General features: G+C 39.5%; 1 protein-coding gene across 1 annotated transcript in view; it reads right to left on the minus strand.

The window, feature by feature from the left end:
• SEMA3E (semaphorin 3E) overlaps nucleotides 1–26,319 on the minus strand; it is a 212,635-nt gene that overhangs the window by 38,885 nt on the left and 147,431 nt on the right. Inside the window, exon 5 of the mRNA XM_073331893.1 lies at nucleotides 10,763–10,856. Coding sequence (XP_073187994.1) covers nucleotides 10,763–10,856 — 94 coding nt within the window. The remainder of the gene's footprint in view (nucleotides 1–10,762; nucleotides 10,857–26,319) is intronic.

A 26,319-nucleotide genomic window follows, 5' to 3' on the forward strand; every position in this document is an offset into this window, starting at 1 on the left:
TGAACAAGTTGATTAGCAGGACACTCAAAACATGGAAAATACCATCAGCTGGATGAGGGATTTAAATAACCATTTACTGTACTTCTTTTTACCATTTTATTATTTGTATTGCAATAGCACCTACAAGTCCCATGGACCAAACCCCCACTATACTAGGTGCTAGACACACACAGAAATGATATACAGTCCCCGGCCTAAAAAGCTAACAATCTAAGTATAAGACAGTAGCTAACAGGGGAAGTACAAGGAAACAATGAGATTATGCTACAGTCAGCATGACAGGAAGTGATCTCAGCATAAGAACTTTAACTTGATTCTGCAAACTTTTACCTTTTGGTATTCATGGATTTTCTGTTTTCTCTCTTGTCCCACTGACATCAATAGGCTTTGTATCAAGCCTTTAAAATCATATTATGGCACCAAAATAAATGGCCAGGTTTTCATATGTACAAAGCACCCTCAAAAATAGATGTAGGTACTGACCTGATGCCTCCAAGTTTGAAATTCTGGCTCAAATTTCTACTTTTTTATCCCCCTGTTGTGAAGATTCCGCTATCACAGTGCATATTAATGTAGTGCTCTCCTATCTCTATCTCAGGGTTTTATACTGCCGCCCAACTGCATAGTATGTCAGCACCTTCCATGTAAAATCAATAGCAAAGTCTCTACTGGACTTAGAATCATAGATTCCAAGGCCAGAAGGGATCATAATCTAGTCTGACCTCTTGGATAACACGGGCCATAGAACTTCCCAAAATAATTCCCAGATCATATCTTTTAGAAAAACATCCAATCTTGATTTAAAAACTGTCAATTATGAAAAATCCACCATTACCTTTGGTAAATTATTCCAATAGTTAATTGCCCTCAGTGTTAAAAATTTACTCCCTATTTCCCATCTCAATTTGTCTAGCTTCAACTTCCAGACACTGAATCACGTTATACCTCTCTCTGCTAGCCTGAAGAGCCCGCTATGATATATTTGTTCCTCATGCAGCTACTTATAGACTGTGATCAAGTCACCCCTTAACCTTCGCTTTGTTACGCTAAATAGATTGAGCTTCTAGATTCTATTCCTCTAACACATGGGGCTCTTCTCTGAAACCTCTCCAATTTATCAACATCCTTCTTGAATTGTGGACACCAGAACTGGACACAGCAGTGATCGCACCAGTGCCAAATATGGAAGTAAAATAATCTCTCTAGTCCTACTCAAGATTCCCCTGTTTATGTATCCTAAGATCCACATTAGCCCCTTTGGCCACAGCGTTGCACTGGGAGCTCATGTGCAGCTGATTATCCATCATGACCCCCACATCTTTTTCAGAGTCACTGCATCCCAGGATAGAGTCCCCCATCCTGTAAGTATGGCCTACATTCTTTGTTCCTACATGTATCCATTTACATTTAGCTGTATTAAAACACTTCTTGTTTTCTTGCACCCAGCTTACCAAGTGATCCAGATCTCTCAATACCAGTGACTTGTCCTCTTCATTACTTACCATTCCCCCAATTTTTATGTCATCTGCAAACTTTATCAGTGATGATTTTATTTTTTCTTCTAGGTCATAAATATAAATGTAAAATAGCATAGGGCCAAGAACTAATTCTTGCGGTATCCCACTAGAAACACATCTGCTTGATGATGATTCTCCATTAACAATTACATTTTGAGGCCTGTCAGTTGGTCAGCTTGTAATCGATTTAATTGTGCCATGTTAATTTTATACAGTTCTACTCTTTTAATCAAAACGTTGTGCCGTACCAAGTCAAACTTTGTGCAGTGTCTGTCACTGTTCCCTTTTCAGGGTAAAATTTATGCTTGGGGCAGGATTTGTGTTTTGAGAAAGAGAGAGAGAGAGAGAGAGAGAGAGAGAGAGAGAGAGAGATTTTATTAATTTTATTAATTAAAGAACTGTTAACACTGCCTGCCTTCTCCAGACAAAAATATGTATCCAAGCCTGAAGCCTTTACTTTGCTGAAGTCAATTTGGCAGATTTTGCTTATTAGGTTACAGCATTCCTTCTACATCCCATTAAGTTCAAAGAAAGGTGATCATCAAAGTGTAAATGGGAGCACAAAAGACAATTCCATGTTTCTTTTTTCTAGAAAAAAAGAATTCAAGAAAATTAAATACAAACTGCGCCTCCAAAAACAAACAAAAACAAAAAAAAAAATCCACAAAAAACAAAACTTACCTGAATTCAACTTTAAGGTTATATAGAATGAATCACAAATGTCTCAAAATGCTGATAAATTTCCATAATTAATCATCCCTGCTGTCATTTTGCACTTATAATAAGTAGTAGTTTCCATTCTTATTTTTTAGTTAAGAATGTAAGTTAATATATTCCCTGTTTATGTTACAGGATTTATATAATTAAAAAAATACAGGACATGCAGGATGGTTGTTCCTTCTGTAACCTTAATTTATAAGTTTCTTATGTTTTTTCTAATTTTGCTCTCCACTTTCCTTAATAACAACATTCAGCTCTTTTAGGACCTGATGCAAAGGCCACTGAAGTCAATGACAGATTTTTGCATTGTCTTTGAATAAGGCTTATACAGAATTCTTCTTTTGTAGATCTCAAAGCATTTTACAAAGGAAGGTAAATATCATCAGGCATCTCATTTCAAACTGGAGGACAGAGTTACTTGCTTGTACTTGCCACTAAATCAGGGCAGAACCCAAAATAGAACTTCTGACTCCCAGCTTAGTGCCACATCTACTGTCTTTCTGTAAATTTGCACAAACACAGTGTTTTTGTAAGCACAGTAATTATATAAAGTAGGGAACAGATTAACCAAATAAATATCTTCTCTCTTTTTTCTTGACTATTTGCTTGTCTAATAGCTCAAACTATTGATTCCATATCAAGAAGATTCATCAGGAAAATCAGGGGAAAGCAATAGGAGCTTGGATTAGTGGGCTGTGATAGCTGACTTCACAGGGAAAACATTTCAGAACATGTTAACAATGACACAACTCACAGATTCATAGATTATAATGCCAGAAGAACCATTGTGGAATCTAGTCTGATCTCCCATAAAAAAGCAGGACCCCCTAAATTATTTACAGTTTGAACTAGAGCGGGGGTCGGCAACCTTCAGCACGCAGCCCATTAGGGTAATCTACTGGAAGGCCACAAGACATTTTGTTTACGTTGACCGTCCGCAGGCCTGGTCCCTGCAGCTCCCATTGATCGGGAATGGTGAACCTCGGCCACTGGGAGCTGCGGAGGGCTGTGCCTGTGGATGGTCAACGTAAACCAAATGTCTCGTGGCCCGCCAGTGGATTACCCTGATGTGCCACGTGCCGAAGGTTACCGATCCCTGAACTAGAGCATATCTTTTAGAAAAAAAAATCCAGTGTGGATTTAAAAATTGTCTGTGGTGGAGAATCTACAAACCTTGGTAAGTTGCTCCAATGGTTAGGTTAAAAATAATTTTTGATGAAGAGTTTCATACATGGAAAGGAAATTCTGCTATTTGAAAAAAGAGGGCTGAATTCTGCATTCCTAGTACATTCAAAATTCCCTAGGAATTTTAGGTGCAGATGGAATCCAGGGTAAAGCCAACATTGCCCGCTTCTCTAATGTACATTTTCTGAATGAGGAATAAACAGATGCAGCATTAGGATTCTTTAAACTTCAATAATGAGATTCTCATTGCTTTAAGATCACATATACATTACGGTCCATTACTGTAAACTTTTTAGGATGTGCCAAAACAATTTATTCACAAGATTAACATAACTACCTGTAAAATGTTATAATGTGTATAGGGAAATGATGCATTTTCTTGCTTGACTTTCTAAAATATTCACACTAATCTGCTTCTAATCAGCAAACAAGGCTTTGATAACATATAGACTTTAGGTAGACTGTGTAACAAATGTTTGAATCTGATTTTGGTGTGGTCCCAGTTGAGTGGGTGTAGTTTATCTCTCTAGAGAAGATACATGCATTGTACACTATCTAATGTGTCTAATGGTATCTTCTGTTTTTTATCTCGTTAATATCAAGTCAGGCTTTGCTCTGGAGTGCTTTTAATTAGAAATAACAAATTAAGGGACAATTTCTGTAGTCCTAGAAAGCAACTGGAATTTTGTCTGACAACTCAGGACAACAGGATTTTGTGCTTCTAAGCAAAAAAGTGTAAAAGTTTCAAAAATGTGCAGAAAAGAGGATAATGCAGAACTGATTTTATTTCAAGTGACAATGGTAAAGAAGCACAAAATCCTTTTCTTCTAACACTGAACAAGAAACATTTTTAGATATCAGGAGTGCTGTCTCCAAAGCTACTCTCTCTCTCTGATCCCTTACGGAGATGTTACCTGGCAACTTCACCAATCTCCCTCTTGCCTGGCTTTCTGCTACATTTTAAAAGAAACAACCCAGGTATCCTCACAGTTATCAATAATGCAATATCCCAGCAAATTGATAGAGGGCAGTGTCGTGATGAAGATCTCATCTTTGATGTGACACAAAACACATGACCATATCCCAAGACAATTTTCCTAAGAGTACAGGTATAACCCAAGGTTAAAAGGGTGCCAAATTCCAGCACAAGATTGCAACATTCCTTTTAGTTGAACCCTTCATGTAATATCAAACGAATATTATTTTCCAATTCTCTTAAAATTACTGCAAGTTTAGAATAGATAGGCTATTTCTACCTCAGAAATGGCTGTGCTTCCGTTGTTGGTGATGTTTTTGGTATGAGTAATTTGAAGTGAAAGTAGTAAAACAACGGAAATATTAAGAGTTACCATTAGTAGTACTCCTTTTTATGGAGCCGCTAAGCTATAACTTTTGCATTTGAAGTGATCTGACTCTCTTTTGAATAAAAAGGCAAAGCACCCCAATGGCAAGTATTCTACAGTTTAGAAATGGTTAAATCTGGAAGATAATTTGCAATATGTATGACTAAAATCAGATTTAAATAGGTTTACTTAGGTCAAAAGAAAAGTTTGTGTATTTCAGCCCTTCAATTAAAAATCCTGGTTCAACAAAATGATAGTTCCTGACTTGGCTTTAAAACTGAATATCCCACATTTTATTGAGTTTTATGACAGGTCATCTAACCAGATGGTAAAGTAGCTTGTGATGAAAATTCTATTCTGAATGATTAAACTTGTCACATATTGTCCGCATAAGGAAACAGAATAGATGTTCAGCTGCAGAGAAGTGGCATAAAATGTAAATGGTTAGAAAAATTCCATACAAAACTCTTGGACCGATTTTCTAAAAAACAAAACAAAACAAAAATCCCCCTATCATCCCATATGCTTTCAATAGTCAAAGCAGCTCTGTAATAAATCACTCAGGCTGATTGACTAAGACCACAGTGGCTGATAAAACAGTTTAGGCCTATAATTTTTGATATATATCTAATACTTTATGAGCAAGCTGTGATAAATTTACACTAGATTTTAATGTCTATTTTCTATCTAGGAAAATCCATTCTGATAATGATCCCTCTGGTTTTTTATGCCTGTTCTTGGAATGGGAAAGAGAACAACTGAGTGAAAGAGACCAATAGAAGGATAGAATAAAGAAGTGACAATTTAGCTCAACCTTAGACTATGGGAGAGAAAAGAAAATGCAGGTCTTTATTCAGAACAATAATATGGACTTAAATTTATAAAGCATTCAGATACCACTGTGATGGGCACAAAATAAATGGTCAGATACCATGGTGATGGGTTTGAGTAGGACAGAACAGAAAATGCACACTTAGAGAGGTAGGTACATAAAACTTTAAAGTCATTTTGTTCAGCCCATTGGGAAGGATGCTGGATTCCTGCTTAAAAACAAATTATAATAAACCAAAATGGGAGTAATATGAAATTTAGACGGAGGTCTCAAAAGAATGGAGGGGTTGGTGGTGGCAGGAAGCCCGCAGGCTACAAAGATGGAAACAGATTTCAAAGCCTTCAAAAGAGATTTAAAATAAAAAAAGGAATTGGGTTAAGCTTATGGTTTGTTAAAAGCCTTTGGGTAAATGTTCAAAAGCACCTAAGTCCCATTTTTAAAAGTGACTTATGTCTATCTTCTCCATGGTATTAGGTGCCTAACTCCCATTAAAATCAGTAGGAGTTAGATTCCTAAATATCTTTCAGAGTAACAGCTGTGTTAGTCTGTATTCACAAAAAGAAAAGGAGTACTTGTGGCACCTTAGAGACTAACCAATTTATTTGAGCATGAGCTTTCGTGAGCTACAGCTCACTTCATCGGATGCATACCGTGGAAACTGCAGCAGACATTATATACACACAGAGATCATGAAACAAGATCATGAAACTTGATGATCACTTTAGATAAGCTATTACCAGCAGGACAGTGGGGTGGGAGGAGGTATTGTTTCATGATCTCTGTGTGTATATAATGTCTGCTGCAGTTTCCACGGTATGCATCCGATGAAGTGAGCTGTAGCTCACGAAAGCTCATGCTCAAATAAATTGGTTAGTCTCTAAGGTGCCACAAGTACTCCTTTTCTTTTTGCTAAATATCTTTGAAGATCTCGGCCCTAGTTAATTAGGAGCCGAACTCCCACTGACTTTTAATGAGACTTAGGCACCTAAGTCATTTAGGTGCTTTTGAAAATTTTACTTATTTCTCTATTTACTACTTCCTTTTCCCTTGTTACAAAGCCATATAACAATATATTCGTTCTTCATCTGGGATGAATAAAAAAAAACCCTGGGTTTACACTCTTGCCAGCCAGTGTTGGTGTTGAGGACCAGCCCTTCTGCTGGGCAGATGGTTCTTCACTAGCTTGTCTAGTGAGGTGCCAAATCCAGTACTAGATAAAGGGGGCAAGAAAGAAGGAATGGACAAGAAAAGCCCCTACTCTCACGTGAAATGAGCCAGAATCCCTTGGTCATGGTGCTCAGGTGCACAAGCCTCTTTGGCATATGTTTGGTCAAAGATGGGTGCCAGCACACAAATATGGTACTCAAGTGCTTGTGGCTAGGCCCTCATTCATCCTCTTATTTTCTTTATCTTGTATCTCCTTTTATGGCTGAATGCTCCATGTACAGCTAAATGGCTAAAGTCTTCTTAGGCTGAGTAAGTCTTAGCCTGTTTTCTCATACAATACTAATCTTCCTGTTGCCTTATCTGATCCAAAGATTACCCTTTATTTGTTCTACTTGGACAGAGCAATAGTCCAGCCTTTCACTCTTGCTGCTTTGGTGCCATCCACACAAATGGTTATCTATTAATGGCTACAATGCTTGTTTCTACACTTCTCATTGTCCTCCAGACAAATCCCCCCCAAACTATCAACCGTGTGCCACAAATCCAAACAGCTACAATACATAATCTCATGAGATGCCCTAAGAATTCATTCTGTTCATTTGCCAAGTGTTATGTCTTCTGTGGTTGCTCCACTGTAGGCGTCAAAGAGGTAAAAAAAAAAATCACATTAAAACATAGTCTTCTAGTGTTTCCCGTTTCCCTTCACTATGAATACGAGAGCCCCTTAAATAACAGGAAAATATATAAATATGTATACCTTTAAGAACTTTATACCCTCAGATAAGTATTTATTTTTAAATAACATCAAGGATAGGTTCCTTGAGCTGCTGTATGACCCTTTAAGAATACAGCATTTCCTCACAAAGATTTGTAAGAATGTAGACAATCTGGCTATATTTGCATTGAAAGGAAGACTTTCTCCTAGAAAAGTTAATCTGATTCTTAACATAAAACAAATTCCTGGTGAACCTAAAGTTTTTAGGAAACTTTCATACTGCTTAGTAGAAAACGGTGAGATCATTTCTCCACTGATACAAAAACGTTACAGGCTCTTAGGAGTCAGATCCTACAAACCATGCATTTGTGGAATATCAATTGACTTCAAGGAAAATTTGGCACATGAAGAGCTTCTAGAATGGGACCTATAAGAATACGGCCCACTGCATTTCAGAATCCACAGCAGCCAGTCTCAGAGCCCAGGTCTACAGACTCAGGCTTACGGGACTTGTGCTACAGTGCTAAAAACAGCAGTGTAAAGGTGGTCACTTGGGCTGGAGCTCAGGTTCTGAAACCCACCCCTCTCTTCAGGTTTCAGAGCTAAGCTCAAGCCTGTTTACACAGCTGCTGTCGTGGGAGCCCTTGTCTGCGGACCCAGGCTCTGAGACTCCTGGGTTTTAAAATGCTGTGTAGATGTACCCCAAACTGCTTTTTTCCAAGATCCAGGCATGAAGGCTAAGTACCTTATGCCCCGGCATGAGGTGCTCAATCAGGACACAATCTGACTTCCATTTCAGACAATAATAAAACTCACATTGATCTCGCAGTTCGAGCAGAATCAAATCTAATTTATTTTCTTAGTTTTGCCTGAGTAAAGACTGAGAACTGCAGAATCTGACTGCAAAGCTCCAATCCTACAGTTACGCTCTGTGCAGGTGGACCCCCTATACCTATGCAGAGCTCACTGTGTGATCATTAAATGGTTATTAAATGGTTGAAACATAGACAGAAGAAGAGTGTGTGAAAGATCCATACTCAGCCGTACTTCATGGGGCATGGGGAAGTCAGTCAAAATATTTTTTTCTGGATCTTCCATGTCTATATAATCCACTCATGGTAAGTACCTTTGCGATACTAGGGATCAGCTTTCTTATTTTAGTTCAAGATGGTACAGTCTATTAACACCCCTCCTTCTCTGGACAAACTGAGATTTGGTGTTTGAGGTAAACAACAAAAGAACATTAAAATCCACAAATTTTATGCCACTGAAATGTAAACTGAAAACATCAAGAAAAACAAGACAACACAAAACTATCTCCAGAATGACAGGTTTCAGAGTAGCAGCCGTGTTAGTCTGTATCCATAAAAAGAAAAGAAGTACTTGTGGCACCTTAGAGACTAACAAATTTATTAGAGCATAAGCTTTCGTGAGCTACAGCTCACTTCATCGGATGCATACAGTGGAAAATATAGTGGGGAGATTTTATATACACAGAGAACATGAAACAATGGGTGTTACCATACAGACTGTAACAAGAGTGATCAGGAAAGGTGAGCTATTACCAGAAGGAAAGCGCGGGGGGGGGGGGGGCGGTGAGGGAGGGGAACATTTTGTAGTGATAAACAAGGTGGGCCATTTCCAGCACTTTACAAGAACAGTGGGGGGGGGGGGAATAAACAAGCGGAAATAGTTTTACTTTGTGTAATGACACATCCACTCCCAGTCTTTATTCAAGCCTAAGTTAATTGTATCCAGCTTGCAAATTAATTCCAATTCAGCAGTCTCTCCTTGGAGTCTGTTTCTGAAGTTTTTTTGTTGAAGAATTGCCACTTTTAGGTCTGTAATCGAGTGAGCAAAGAGACTGAAGTGTTCTCCGACTGGTTTTTGAATGTTATAATTCTTGACGTCTGATTTGTGTCCATTTATTCTTTTATGTAGAGACTGTCTAGTTTGGCCAATGTACATGGCAGAGGGGCATTGCTGGCACATGATGGCATATATCACATTGGTGGATGTGCAGGTGAATGAACTTCTGATAGTGTGGCTGATGTGATTAGGCCCTGTGATGGTGTCCCCTGAATAGATATGTGGTCACAGTTGGCAACGGGCTTTGTTGCAAGGATAGGTTCCTGGGTTAGTGTTTTTGTTGTGTGGTGTGTGGTTGCTGGTGAGTATTTGCTTCAGGTTGGGGGGCTGTCTGTAAGCAAGGACTGCCCTGTCTCCCAAGTTCTGTGAGAGTGATGGGTCATCCTTCAGGATAGGTTGCAGATCTTTGATGATGCATTGGAGAGGTTTTAGTTGGGGGCTGAAGGTGACGGCTAGTGGCGTTCTGTTCTTTTCTTTGTTGGGCCTGTCCTGTTAACTTCTGGGTACTATTCTGGCTCTGTCAATCTGTTTCTTCACTTCAGCAGGTGTGTATTGTAGTTGTAAGAATGCTTGATAGAGATCTTGTAGGTGTTTGTCTCTGTCTGAGGGGTTGGAGCACATGCGGTTCTATCATAGAGGTTGGCTGTAGACAATGGATCCTGTGGTGTGGTCTGGGTGAAAGCTGGAGGCATGTAGGTAAGTATAGCAGTCAGTAGGTTTCCGGTATAGGGTGGTGTTTATGTGACCATCGCTTATTAGCACCGTCATGTCCAGGAAGTGGATCTCTTGTGTGGACTGGTCCAGGCTGAGGTTGATGAGGTCGAGGCTGAGCAGACTCCATTAAGAGACTGCTGAATTGGAATTAATTTGCAAACTGGATACAATTAACTTAGGCTTGAATAAAGATTGGGAGTAGATGTGTCATTACACAAAGTAAAACTATTTCGCCTTGTTTATTTCCCCTCCTACTGTTCTTGTAAAATGCTGGAAATGGCCCATCTTGATTATTACTACAAAAGGTACCCCCCCGCCCCAGCTCTCCTGCTGGTAATAGCTCATCTTTCCTGATCACTCTTGTTACAGTCTGTATGGTAACACCCATTGTTTCATGTTCTCTGTGTATATAAAATCTTTGTACTAGAAAGTTTTAGGAATGAATCTTTGACAATAAGTGACAATCAATTATGTTTGTAGAACAGCACATGAAATAGAACATCTGCTCACTCGTCTGAGATACACTTGCTCAAATTAACACTGTCTGGAATGTAATATTAATGTGGGCACCACTGATAGAAGTAAGTCTGACATGCCATAGGCTGTAGAGAAATACTGATAACACCTAGGAGAGCTGACGAAAGAGACTCAGAAAGACAGTTTGACAGCACCTTGAAGATTGAGACATAAAGTTCATTACCAATTAAAGTTGAGATGAAGGAGGAGCTGGGATCAAAAGGGCACCTGCCTCGTCCTCTCTCAAATTTGTGCCAGTCCAGTTGAAATAGGTGATCCTTTAAAGAAAGTCACAGAAAACAGCATAAATACTACATTAAAATAAAAGATTAGCTTTAATGTGTTTGATATCTCTGAACTGAATTGACTTTTTCTGTGTGGAGAAAATAAGGTTACCATTTCAGAGTAACAGCCGTGTTAGTCTGTATTCGCAAAAAGAAAAGGAGGACTTGTGGCACCTTAGAGACTAACCAATTTATTTGAGCATGAGCTTTCGTGAGCTACAGCTACAGCATCCGATGAAGTGAGCTGTAGCTCACGAAAGCTCATGCTCAAATAAATTGGTTAGTCTCTAAGGTGCCACAAGGTTACCATTGTTCACTAATAAATTCGTTATAAAGATTCTTTGATTTCCACAAAACACCCTTGCATGCATACTACACTGCAACATTTACTGAAATATGCATGTATTAGAATCAGTGATTCATTTGTATGGGCATAGTGAGGGGAAATTTCCCTCTCTCCTCTAAAATTATCTAAATATTCAATAACTATCTAGCAAAGAAATGCATTTGTCCTCTCTAGATAGGATGGCATAATAAATGGAGCATAAATGTGAGGCTACTGTGTTTCTTCTTTGTACTAGAAAGTTTTAGGAATGAATCTTTGATTAAAACATTCAGAACATGTGATGTGATTTATGTTGCAGACGTACTCCAAAATTAGTCTTGGAAAAGAAGAAAATATTTTTAAAACTATTTATTTATTTATGAAGTTTTAACAAATCTTTGCCATGTAAATATCAGAGCCAAAACAATGTTCATTACAACAGTGAGCTTTTGCTTAGAGAAACATTAAACAGTAATATAATCCTCAGCTCATTTAATAGGGTGTTATCTTTATTTCAGAGTGAGCACCTTTACGTTACCCAAGACATGCTGTTTTTGGTGATTTTATAAATTGAGTGAAATCTCTGTTTACATATATTTAACTAGGCATGTCTATCAAATGTTAATATTGAAAATAATTGGACAGGTGTGCTGGTTTTTGGCGAATGAGTGTATTTTGTCTGAGTGTTGAACAAATGGTAGAGAAATATCGAAGTATCTAGTTGTCCTCTGTCTCTTTTGCGGGGTACGTGATTATCGGGTGAATTGGAAACTAATTTTAAAATTTATGTATTATTAAAATTTTCCCCTCCAAAAATAAGCGGGGAGAGGAGGAGAAAGTATAGTTATGACAATTAGATTGCCAAAATATACATAGTACAATCATCAAGAATTTGTATTATAAATATATATGATACCATATATTCCAGCAATGCCAGTTCTGTGTTACAGATTCACTCATCAAACAAGTATATGAAACCATATTATTTATTTCAGCATACTGTATAAATTCAGGTTTCAGAGTAGCAGCCGTGTTAGTCTGTATCCGCAAAAAGAAAAGGAGGACTTGTGGCACCTTAGAGACTAACAAATTTATTTGAGCATAAGCTTTTGTGAGCTACAGCTCACAATGCGTCCGATGAAGTGAGCTGTAGCTCACGAAAGCTTATGCTCAAATAAATTTGTTAGTCTCTAAGGTGCCACAAGTCCTCCTGTTCTTTTTGTATAAATTCAATCCTTCTGCTTGGTGAACTGATCTCAGTTTTAGGTTGGTGGTACACATGTATGTCAGCTGTTTGGGTAGATGTAAAACCACCCAAAAAAGGGAGCTAAAGAAATAAAGGTTTTTAAAAGGGACAGCAAGATAAAAGAATGGGAGGGCAGAAAACAGAGCGGTGGGGGGAAGAGAGGGAAGAGAGAGGGTAATGAGAGCGACATTTCGGTTCTCATCCTCTAGAGATTAATGAAGGCCTGTACAAAGTTAGACTGAATCTTTTCAAATTTGTCTAAGGCCCATCTTCTTTGAAATGTTACTCACTCTGTAGTTGCCAGCCAGCCAGGCTTCTATCCCTGGAAGCAATCTGCTCTTCCATCAAAGCAATATAAGCCATTTGTCTACAAGCAGTGCACTATGGAAACAAGCTTCCCAAGAGCTAGAGAGTTTCCAAGATGTTGGGATATATTCCAAAACACAGTTCTGGAAAGTAATTTCTAAGACTGTACCCATCATCATATTAATCCTCCTATCTACTTCTAGCCTGAAAGACTGGATCCTGAGACCATCGCAAAGCACATGAGCCAGCAGGGCTCCAGGAGACCCACATCTCCAGAAGCAGTCTGTGTTGGGAAAACCCAAGCACTGTAACTTATGTGGAGACCAGTGTGAATGAAATATAATTTTCTGCTGGATCAGCCTTAATCATATATCAACAAAAGAATTTTTAATGCAAGGCATTTCCCCATTGGCTAGGGCTCAGGTTTATATACATTTTTTTGTTCCAGGCCCAGCACAGATAATCTAAATTAGGGAGAGTCACTTGGACCAGGAACTCTTAAGAGGCTACAACTGGTCTGGAAAACCAAGGGAGCTCTCTTCAGAGCAACAGAAACTCTGGATTTCTGGCAGTTCCACTGCCTGTGGATTGAATATGTCCTTCAAAAGATGTTTAAGCTTCAGGAAATACCATTTGCACCAGGTAGATTATACAGTTGTTGAAGTGTTTGCAATGGAATGAATAGATCCTCTGTGGTCAATTGAGACCCCTAACATTTTCCCTTATCCAGCTATTTTCTCCGCATTAGTCATTTATTGTCCATTTTCAATTAGTTGCCCCAGAAGAAAGTATTTTTTTACATTGAACATAGCCCATCCAACTAGGTTTATTTTAGGGCTGTTGCTTAATCGCACTTAACTCGTGATTAACTCAAAAAAATTAATCACAATTACAAAAATTAATCATGATTAATCACAGTTTTAATCACACTGTTAAACAATAGACTACCAATTGAAATTTATTAAAAATGTTTGGATGTTTTTCTACATTTTCAGATATATTGATTTGAATTACAACACAGAATATAAAGTGTACAGTCCTCACTTTATATTATTATTCTTATTGCAAATATTATCACTGTAAAAAAAGAAACAAAAGAAATAGCATTTTTCAGTTCACCTCGTACAAGTACTGTAGTGCAATCTCTTTATCATGAAAGTGCAACTTCTAAATGCAGAATTATTTTGTTACATAACTGCACTCAAAAACAAAACAATGTAAAACTTTAGAGCCCACTAGTCCACTCAGTCCTAGTTCTTGTTCAGCCAATCGCTAAGACACAAACGAGTTTGTTTACATTTACGGGAGATAATGCTACCAGCTCCTTATTTACAATGTCAGCTGAAAGTGAGAACAGGCATTTGCATGGCATTTTTGAAGCTGGAATTGCAAGGTATTTACATGCCAGATATGCTAAACATGTATATGCCCCTTCATGCTTCAGCCACCATTCCAGAGGACATGCTTCCATGCTGATGAAGCTTGTTAAAAACATAATGTGTTAATTAAATTTGCAAAAAGAAAAGGAGTACTTGTGGCACCTTAGAGACTAACCAATTTATTTGAGCATAAGCTTCTACATAGAGTGCTTCCGCCGACGTGCACGGGCTGAAATTTTGGAAAAGCAGCATCACTTGCCCCATAACCTCAGCCGTACGGAACACAATGCTATCCACAGCCTCAGAAACAACTCTGACATCATAATCAAAAAGGCTGACAAAGGAGGTGCTGTCACCTGCACATCCACCAATGTGATATATGCCATCATGTGCCAGCAATGCCCCTCTGCCATGTACATTGGTCAAACTGGACAGTCTCTACGTAAAAGAATAAATGGACACAAATCAGATGTCAAGAATTATAACATTCATAAACCAGTCGGAAAACACTTCAATCTCTCTGGTCACGCGATTACAGACATGAAAGTTGCGATATTACAACAAAAAAACTTCAAATCCAGACTCCAGCGAGAAACTGTTGAATTGGAATTCATTTGCAAATTGGATACAATTAACTTAGGCTTGAATAGAGACTGGGAGTGGCTACGTCATTATGCAAGGTAACCTATTTCCCCTTGTTTTTTCCTACCCCACGCCCCCCAGACGTTCTTGTTAAACCCTGGATTTGTGCTGGAAATGGCCCACCTTGATTATCATACACATTGTAAGGAGAGTGATCACTTTAGATAAGCTATTACCAGCAGGAGAGTCGGGGGGGGGGGTATTTTTTCAAGCTTTGTGTGTATAAAAAGATCTTCTACACTTTCCACAGTATGCATCCGATGAAGTGAGCTGTAGCTCACGAAAGCTTATGCTCAAATAAATTGGTTAGTCTCTAAGGTGCCACAAGTACTCCTTTTCTTTTTGCGAATACGGACTAACACGGCTGTTACTCTGAAACCTTAATTAAATTTGTGACTGAACTCCTTGAGGGAGAATTGTATGTCTCCTGCTCTGTGTTTTTCCTTCATTCTGCCATATATTTCATGTTGTAGCAGTTTCGGATGATGACCCAGCACGTTATTTATTTTATGAACACTTTCACTGCAGATTTGACAAAATGCAAAGAAGGTACCTGTGACGGTGCCCCCCATAAGGCTTTATGGAACTATGCTTATGAATATATATATGACATAACTAGAATATGTTTTATGCTACATATGCCATGTAACATATCTCTGTAAAGGTTATGATCTACTGAATCTATTAATCCTATTTGTATGCATGTATCATTTTTGTATTCGAAGTTATGAATATTGGCTGTGTACTGGCTTGATTTTTAAGTAGTCTTTGTAAAGCATTTGGTCAGCTTCTTGAGAAAGGTTTCAGAGTAGCAGCCGTGTTAGTCTGTATCCGCAAAAAGAACAGGAGTACTTGTGGCACCTTAGAGACTAACACATTTATTTGAGCATCAGCTTTCGTGGGCTACAGCCCACTTTATCAGATGCATAGAATGGAACATATAATAAGAAGATATATATACGGACAGAGAACATGAAAAGGTGGAAGTTACAATACCGGCTCTAAGAGATGAGCTATTATCAGCATGAGAAAAAAAACTTTTGTAGTGATAATCAAGATGGCCCATTTCAGACAGCTGACAAAAAGGTGTGAGGATACTTAACATGGGGAAATAGATTCAATTTGTGTAATGATCCAGCCACTCCCAATCTCTATTCAAGCCCAGGTTAATGGTATCTAGTTTGCAAATTAATTCCAGTTCAGCAGTTTCTCACTGGAGTCTGTTTTTTAAGCTTTTCTGTTCCAAAATTGCCACCTTTAAGTCTGTTACTGAGTGGCCAGAGAGGTTGAAGTGTTCTCCTACTGCGTTTTTGAATGTTATGATTCCTGATGTCAGATTTGTGTCCATTTATTCTTTTGTGTAGAGACTGTCTGGCTTGGCCAATGTACATGGCAGAGGGGCAATGCTGGCACATGATGGCATATATCACATTGGTAGATGTGTAGGTGAATGACCCCTGATGGTGTGGCTGATGTGATTAGGTCCTATGATTCTGTCACTTGAATAGATATGTGGACTGAGTTGGCATCGGGCTTTGTTGCAAGGATAGGTTACTGGGTTAGTGTTTTTGTTGTGTGGTTGCTGGTGAGTATTTGCTTCAGGTTGGGGAGCTGTCTGTAAGCGAGGACTGGTCTGTCACCCAAGATCTGTGAGAGTGAGGGATCGTCTTTCAGGATAGCTCTTTGATGATGCGCTGGAGAGGTGTTAGTTGTGGGCTGAAGGTGACGGTTAGTGGCGTTCTGTTATTTTCTTTGTTGGGCCTCTCCTGTAGTAGGTGACTTCTGGGTACTCTTCTGGCTCTGTCAATCTGTTTTTTTCACTTCAGCAGGTGGGTATCGTAGTTTTAAGAATGCTTGATCGAGATCTTGTCAGTGTTTGTCTCTCTCTGAGGGATTAGAGCAAATGCAGTTGTATCGAAGAGTTTGGCTGTATACAATGGATCGTGTGGTGTGGTCTGGATGGAAGCTGGAGGCATGTAGGTAAGTATAGCAGTCAGTTGGTTTCTGGTATAGGGTGGTGTTTATGTCACCATCGCTTATTAGCACAGTAGTTTTTCTTGTCAACTGTCTGAAATGGGCCATCTTGATTATCACTACAAAAGTTTTTTTCTCCTGCTTATAATAGCTCATCTTAATTAACTAGCCTCTTAGAGTTGGTATGGCAACTTCCGCCTTTTCATGTATCTTCTTACTATATGTTCCATTCTATGCATCTGATGAAGTGGGCTGTAGCCCACGAAAGCTTATGCTCAAATAAATTTGTTAGTCTCTAAGGTGCCACTAGTACCCCTGTTCTTCTTGAGAAAGTAATGTGCAAATTAAGTGTCCAATCAAGAAGCTCTTAAGAGACAATGGATCTTGGAATGCTCCAATCCACATAAGAAGTCTATTTGAGGACGTTCAAGGTAGCATGTGACCCATGGCTGCTACCTGTAAATTCTGAGTCATGCATGGACATGGGACTGGGCCGTGTGACTCCAAAACTCCATATTGTAGCTGGGATTCTACACAGGGGGAGTGAGGGATGTCCACCCACCAGAAAAAGTCTATTTAAACCCTGGGGAGACCCCTCTATTTTGTCTTCAGCTGGCTAAGGAGATAGCCTCTCCACCCCCAAGGATACCTGAAAGAAACTGGAACAAAGGACAGTAACTACAGGGGCTGTGAGTGATTGCTGGACCCAGACTAGAAGGAGACTATTCTGTAAAAGGAAGCTTACTGGAATTCCTCTAAGGGTGTTGTTTTTATCTGTATTCAGTTTTCTTAGACATAGACTTGCGTGTTCTATTTTATTTTGCTTGGTAATTCACTTTTTTCTGTCTGTTACTATTTGGAACCACTTAAATCCTACTTTCTGTATTTCATAAAATCACTTTTTACTTATTAATTAACCCAGAGTATGTATTAATACCTGGGGGCGGGGGGGGGGGAGGGGGCAGAAACAGCTGTGCATATCGCTCTATCAGTGTTATAGAGGGCGGACAATGTATGAGTTTACCCTGTATAAACTTTATACAGGGTAAAACGGATTTATTTGGGGTTTGGACCCCATTGGGAGTTGGGCATCTGAGCGTTAAAGACAGGAACATTTCTTAAGCTGCTTTCAGTTAAGTCTGCAGCTTTTGGGCCCGTGGTTCAGACCCTGGGTCTGTGTTGGAGTAGACTGGCGTGTCTGGCTCAACAAGACAGGGCGCTGGAGTCCCAAGCTGGCAGGGAAAGCAGAGGAAGAAGTAGTCATAGAGTCATAGAATATCAGGGTTGGAAGGGACCTCAGGAGGTCATCTAGTCCAACCCCCTGCTCAAAGCAGGACTAATCCCCAGTTTTTGCCCTAGATCCTAAACGGCCCCTTCAAGGATTGAACTCACAACCCTGGGTTTAGCAGGCCAATGCTCACACCACTGAGCTATCCCTCCCCCTGCTCTTGGGACATCAGTTGGCAGTCCCAAGGGGGTTTCTGTGATCCAACCCGTCACAGTACCAATGTGAGATTTCTAAAAATAGCTACAGCACTCGACCCAAAGTTTAAGAATCTAAAGTGTCTTCCAAAATCTGAAAGGAATGAGATGCGGAGCATGTTTTCAAGAGTCTTAAAAGAGCAACACTCCGACATGGAAACTACAGAACCCGAACCACCAAAAAAGAAAATCAACCTTCTGCTGATGGCATTTGACTCAGATGATGAAAATGAACATGTGTCGGTCCGCTCTGCTTTGTATCATTATCTAGCAGAACCCTTCATCAACATGGACACATGTCCTCTGGAATGGTGGTTGAAGCATGAAGGGACATATGCATCTTTAGCACATCTGGCATGTACATATCTTGCAACACCGGCTACAACAGTGCCATGTGAACACCTCTTCTCACTTTCAGGTGACATTGTAAACAAGAAGCGGCAGCATTATCTCCTGCAAATGTAACCAAACTTGTTTGTCTCATCGATTGGCTGAAGTAGGACTGAGTGGACTTGTAGGCTCTGAAGTTTTACACTGTTTTATTTTTGAATGCAGTTATTTTTTGTACATAATTCTACATGTGTAAGTTCAACTTTCATGACAAAGAGATTGCACTACAGTACTTGTATTAGGTGAACTGAAAAATACTATTTCTTCTGTTTTTTTACAGTGCAAATATTTGTAATAAAAATTAATAGAAAGTGACCATGGTACACTTTGTATTCTGTGTTGTAACTGAAATTAATATATTTGAAAATGTAGAAAACATCCAAAAATATGTAAATAAATGGTATCCTATTATTGTTTAACAGCACGATTAATCACGATTAACTTTTTTAATCGCTTGACAGTCTTAGTTCATTTAGATGATGGGAAAAATAATTACAAACCTGCCCATCTAAGGATACTTTAAAGTTGAGATTCACCCAGTGACTAGTACACCAGTGTGACCTCCGCTGAGGACCCCTAGAATTATGAGTCACTGTTACCTACTCTGCCTCAACAAGTGAGAGTGCTGCTGCTGAGCTGTGTGTCAGCTCCCTGACACACCATCTTGTCTGCTTTGTCAGCAAACTCTTCAGTCCAAAACCTTACTGTGCAGGTAACAATCAGCGAACCCTAATTCCCAAGCTCCCCAGAGACATCTCTCTGCAGTGTCCAGCCCTCTAATTGAACTCAGAGAAATTAAGTTTGCTGCTCCTTTAAAGAGACAATACACAAAAGCTTATTAACTTAACTGGGGTTGACAAACCCTCCACTTCAACCAAAGTGCTGAGATGGTTTGTGTTAAAAGCAAAACAAATTTATTAACAAAGAACCTAGGTTTCAGTGATAACAGGCATAAGGAATAAAGATAGAAATGGCTATATATAAGAAAAAGTAAAAATATGCTTCTAAACCTAAAACTTAACAAACCAGAGTCTTTTGTTCAGAGAAGTTTACTTATCATAGACTTTTTTTCAGCATGGCTGACTGGACATTTAGCCAGGACCCAACACACAGAGTTCAAAGTGTGGGGCTTCTTTGACTCCTCAGGAGAAGTTAGAGATTTTTCCCCCTTTCTTTTTAGTCCAGTAAACCTTTGAAATGTATTCTTTGAAAAATAAGCCCAAAGTTTCTCCCTTCTTCTAGGGTGCAGACACCATGCTGTCTTCTCTCCCACTTGCTAGCTTGATAACTTTGTTTCTCTTACATGTACATGTTCCTTTATTGTCTCTGCCTGATGACCAGCCTGGTCAGACAAGCAAATATACATTCCTTTGTCTAGGCAGATTGGGTTTGTGCATTGCTTGCCAAACACATTTAAAGAACATAATTCTAGCACATATTTATAATTCTTTGAACACACCCAGTACTTCCACTACTCAATGATTTTCGGGACTAGCGTGTTATCAGTTTGTATATGATACCTTACATGACACCTTTTAGATACAGATTATGACAACAGTGTGTTAGGTGTGGTGAGTATGTCAGGCGTGACAAAACGTGTTGACACAGAGTGGTGAACCATCAATGGGCCTCTGTATCACACCTCTCCCCCTGCCATTTATGCAGTAGGATTAGCCTCTGGCTACTCTCCAGGCATCACTGCTCAGTCCCCCTGAATCCATAGACTAAGGGGCACCTTTCCTCCTCTTTAACATCCATACTTCACCAGGTGGTTGCGTCACACCCATATGGATCACCCTAGTCAGTAAAGGAATCTGTCGCCCCGGAAGGTGTGAAACCAGATCTCTTTTCCAGAGTCTCCTCTGCTCCCAGTAGTTTTTCCTGATCTCAGTGGAGTACTGGCCCATGGCTATTTACCTAGCTGTATCAATGACTCACTACACCCCGCAGGTTTTGGCCGCAGAACCATCCAGCTGTGCTTCAATTTCCCTGATCTCAGTGGAAGTGGTGGCCCCTAACTTTCCTAGCTGTGCCAGAGTCTAACGACTCCCAGCAGATCCTGGATATGTTTTACCCATGCCACAGGCACACTCAGCACTGACTCAGTTTCTCCAGTGAGGGTTTACCCCCTCGACTACTGAGTCTGGCCATGGCAGGTCTCCCATCTGCCTATGTTTATTTAGGTGTAGGTAAAAAAAATGACAAACCTGCTCATTTACGGATATTTTAAAATTGAGATTCATCTAATGACTGGTAAACCAGTAAAGCTGGCGTCCTTGAAACGAACAACTTTCAATATAACTATTGATGAGTGCTTGCTTTCTTTACTGGTGTGTTTTAGTTAGATAAGAGACTGAACAAAAACCTATACACTATTTAATTATCCCTCCAGATAGGCACACACCACTGACACTTGGAGGGAAGATAAAGACTTTCTGCTTTGAAACATGAGCTCTTATTGGTTCCTTCCTGGTGCTGTTTTGAAATGTCCCCTTGCTGCTGGATGTGGTTTGAAGTTAACGGTAACTTGGCACCTCTTTAGTCCCCATCTCCTGCTGCCTGCTCTGTCACCAGTTTTGAAGAGTGTTGTTTTTCCAAATCTTCAGTGACACTGGCTCTTTGAAGCTCTAATTATATTTTGCTGCTCTGTGTATTTTTCTTGTGCATCTTCCACACTTGTATATGCTAAAGCTATTTGGGTTGACATGTGCATGTGGAAGGTGGGGAGTGAGAACTCTGTTAGCCTACAGTAATGCTCTCAATCAATTTATAATACTGATAGTCCAATGTTAACATAGAAAAAGAGAGGGAAAGAGAGGAAGGACGAGGTGTGAGGAAAAGACAGAGGGAGACTTTACCACCTCATCCTGTGGCTTGGGTTACTCCATCCTGCTGCTGGTCAATTTTCAAGCCACAAAGGGATAGGATTCTTGTGGAAACTTGAATTTCATTCCAAATTTCTTAAACATCACACACCAGTTTGGGTTAAAGAAAAATCAGGATGTTTTGGGTTAACAGTGGACAAGAACAATAAAGAGAACAAAACAAAGGGAAAAAATACTCCTGAAAACCATGAAGAATGCACTAGAGAGTCATTACTGTCCAAAAATGTAATGCAAAGGAAATTCTTCTTTAGAGAATGTGCCTACCTGCTGTTATCTCTGTCTTAACCAGCTACTAAAAATAATGGTACTCATTAAAAATATCGCCCCTCTCCCCACCTGAGTTGCCTCCCTGGAGCATTTGTCAGTAAATCAGTTAAATAAAAACCAAAGAATGTGAACAATTTTCAAAGGTGAAGGTGAAAAGTAATTAGAGAAATAACTTGTGAGTTCAAAGATTTAACATGATATCCTAATACTTGTGCTGTCCATTTACCCACTCATGATAAAAGAACAATGAGATATTCAGTGAAATCAACAACTGCAAATTTAAAACTGATAAAAGAAACATTCTTCGGTAAATAAGGTGAACAGAAAACAGGGGTGGACAGAGAGTTGAAGCAAATTAACATAAACATTTCACACCAACAGTTGCAGAAATGGTGTTTACGCCATTTACACAGCACTACTGTTTTCTGCAATTGATATGGTAGGGTCCATATCTCCTGTTGTGTGTTATTTTGCACACAGATCTGCAACTTAAACAAACTGGGTGGGGGGAGGGGGTGTCCATGACAAGACATGTCCCTATTTAAGAACCATAAACTGTCATTCTTGCTCAAATTTTACTTAGGAAAAGTCCATTAAAAGCAATAGCTTTTGATCAACTTGGGACAGTGAAACCTGGCAGAGAAAAATCTTATGTCATGCAAGGACAGAATGTAGGCCACTGCTCTATAGTTAGGGATATGTAAAATTTCATAAGTAAACCCAAAGCAGGCTAGTCTTATGGGACCATCTTATAGACCGGGGCCACTCTTAACGATTGGTGAATTAGGCAGCTCACTAAGGCAGTGGATTTTGGGGCAGCTGCCTAAAGTGGCAGCTTGACAGAAGGGTGACTGGGCCAAATTTGAGTGATGTTGTAAGCCAGCAGGCCAGACCACAATGCCTCTCACTCAAATTTGGCCCGGCTACCCCTCTATCAGGACAAATCAATGGCAACCAGGCCAAATCTGCCAGCCTAGACCTATAGGAGGGGGAAGTGTATTGAAGTTTTGTCTAAGGTGGCAGATTGTCTTAAGCACCCTCTGCCTACAGAATTTGATAAAGACAAACCCAATGGAGTCCCATAGAAATTGAAAAGGGTTCTATAGAAATTATTCATAAAATCTATAGATATTAATAGAAAATTATCTCCTTTTATATAATTTTTCAAGCAGCCAATAGAAAGGAAGAAAGAATTATATATCTGCTATATAATTCCATTGGATGGTATAAATATTCTATTCAAACATTCACAGTTTCCATCAGGGAAAATTCACCTGCTATTGCAAACCTTAAATTTGAGCCACATTCTTCAAAAAGAAAAGAAAAGGAGTACTTGTGGTGCCACAAGTACTCCTTTTCTTTTTGCGAATACAGACTAACACGGCTGTTACTCTGAAACCATTCTTCAAAAAGTTGCCTTGGGTTTACAACCCTTCTAGCAATTGTGGAGGGATTCTGAGTGAACCTGAGACAAATTATTGTTTCATGGTAAAATGAGACAAAACTCAGTGGTTTCTTCTACATTTCATTGTGCTGGTTCACTGGACTCGTTTAAACCCGAACCTCAATGTGAAACTCATGTGACACAAACCAACAAAACAGGTTCATGCAAAACACTGTAAACTGAAACCATCCATTTCTCCTCAGCACTTTCTACAGTCATTTAGGCCTGGATCCTGCAATGAGACCTATGCAGACAGACCCCAGTGCCTGCACAGATCTCATTGCAGAAATAAGGCCATAATATGCATGGTGCACATTAGGCCGTTTAACTTAAAATCAATGAGTGGTTTTAAGGGAGCGCAGTGAAACTTGCATATGGTGAAGCTCTTTTTGCACACAGGACAACTTAGCTCACTGGGTTCTTATTATTATCACAGCCAACCAATAAAAAAAAAACCCAACACAAAGATAAACTGACCCATTGAGCCATGATGACAAAATCTGTAAACCAAAAACATCTATTTTATGGTTCATGGAATGTGCAGTGTGCAGGTTTAACTGTAGTGAGAATGGTAGGCAGCATTTATACTGTCCTGTCATTATCTGTGTTTTAACAGCTGGAATTTTTGACTAGGCAATATGGTTTAAATTTACAAGCCATCACTATCAATCAAGGTAGGCAAAAATTTGGATTTCAGTGTAACATGGAGACTTTTTCAGTGGGCCTTACTAGTTTTGATAGAAAGCAGGACTCGTACCACATTAAATGCTAGCAGATGCATGAGCTCATCACAAAAAAGGTCTGCAAAATGTAGACGATAACTTTTTCCAAGGGAGATTTTCCACCTTAGCTTTCCGGGACAGCACAACAGATACAGCATTTCTAATTGTGGAGGTTAGTCATTGGAGATGACTATGTGTCTGCTTCCATATGATGCCAATTTAAATGAAATAAGTGTGACACATTAATAACGTCCAGGGCTGATATTAACATTCTAGCCCTCCTTGCTGTGTGTGTGACACTGGAATCCTTTGAGACTGTCAGATGAAAACTCACACCCTACAGGATAGTACATAGCAATTCAACATTGTCATTTATTTTACAGGCATTTTCCAGTGGTTAGGCTAAAAGTCATGCACCAACACAGATGGGTGGGTGGAGTTACTAATTTCTAAGCATAGATCAAAAACCAGAGTTTCATGTATGGTTCCTCTGACTAAAGAAACCCAATGCACACTTGGCTATTAATAAAATAATCATCTTTTACAAAAATATACTTAGTTTCCAAGAGTTACAGCCATTTTATATTTAACTAACTCAATGGGAATTAATGTTAGAGAATAAAAATTGTGGCAGGGTCAGGCCAGATGGCTACAGGAGAGTGACAGAAGGCAGATATATTAGCCCCAGGTTAAGTAGGTCCCTTTTCCCTGGGTAAGGTAACAGGGAAGGTTCCACAACAATCAGGAACTTTCTGGAAACAATTAAGGCAGACAGGCTGATTAGAACACCTGCAGCCAATCAAGAAGCTGCTAGAATCAATTAAGGCAGGCTAATCAGGGCACCTGGGTTTTAAAAAGGAGCTCACTTCAGTTTGTGGTGGGCGTGGGAGGAGCTGGGAGCAAACGGTGCAAGAAGATGAGAGTGAGAAGATGTACTACTGGAAGACTGAGAAATACAAGCATTATCAGACATCAAGAGGAAGGTCCTGTGGTGAGAATAAAGAAGGTGTTGGGAGGAGGACATGGGGAAGTAGCCCAGGGAGTTGTAGCTGTCACATAGCTGTTACAGGAGCCACTGTAGACAGCTGCAATCCACAGGGCCCTGGGCTGGAACCCGAAGTAGAGGGCGGGCCCGGGTTCCCCCCATCCCTCCATTCCCCCAAGTCCCTACTTGATACTGGAGGAGTTGACCTGGACTGTGGGTTCCACCAGAGAGGAAGGTCTCTGGCCTGTTCCCCGATCCACTAGGACTGCGGGGATTTTTCTTCCTTTTCCCCTTGCTGGCCAGTGATGAGGCTAACTGAGTGAACGGCAGATTTGAGCCACGAAAGTGGCCAAACTGAGAGCTGTCGTGAACCTCTGAGGCAAGCAAATCCAATAAGCACAGGACTCACCAAGGCAGAGGAGGTACTTTGTCACAAAATATAATGTAAATTATAAATAATAATGTAAGAAAAAGAAAATCAGAACTATTAAAGTTGAAGGGCTACACTGAATTGTAGAGTAGAGATTTGCTTTTTCACTTGCCTTTGGTTCTGATTCAACAAAGAATCTGAGTTTGTGCTTAATGTAAAGCATGTGCTTAAATCCAGTCCCATTCAGCAAAGCACTTATGCACGTGGTCAGCTTTAAACTCTGGCTTAATAAAGGGGCGATGTATAGATGTCCCTATGAAAGTATATGAATGAGGCAAAATAATTTGATTTTCCTTGTTTGTTTGTTTTTCAGTTTTAAGACTCCGCAAGTGTTTTCCATATAAGGAAAAAAATAGCAATGCCCCCCACCCCCGAGATATTGATATGTGTGTTCCTTTCAGATACAGTAAAATGACTCAAACTATATCTCACAGAAGTCAATGGAGAGACTCTTACTGATTCCACTGGGAATGGGAATGGGCCTAAAATGAGTAACTTGATCTATTAATGGTAATTATCAGCAAACTTTGGGGTAGGGTAGTCTCCCATATAATACAGGACCTACAAAATGTTCATGAAAAAGAATGGGAAAGGGTTGCCATTCCTCTGAAAAGAAGTTTCAGCTATTAGACAGATTGGGAAAGATACAGATTTTAGCACTTTTAGTTAAAAATATATGTATAAGTATGGATCAAACAGTACAGCTGAAGTCACTTAACAAGTTAGTAATTTGCAAGGGAATTATGCCTCTGTTTGAAAAAGAACTCAAGGTAATTTGTATTGCAGACCAATAATTCCTCCTTGGGGAAAGTTACACTTTTAGGACACCATGACTGTAGGTAGAAATCTGTAACTATGGTTCTTGGCACTTGCTGAATCATTTCATGCACCAAGGAACTTCTGTTGACATATATTATTTATACTTCATCAAACATGGCAATTGGAAAGACCTTTTCCTTGTTGCAAATAGATATTTTTAT

The sequence above is a fragment of the Lepidochelys kempii genome, chromosome 1 (genome assembly GCF_965140285.1).
Source record: "Lepidochelys kempii isolate rLepKem1 chromosome 1, rLepKem1.hap1, whole genome shotgun sequence".
Lineage (NCBI taxonomy): Eukaryota > Metazoa > Chordata > Testudines > Cheloniidae > Lepidochelys > Lepidochelys kempii.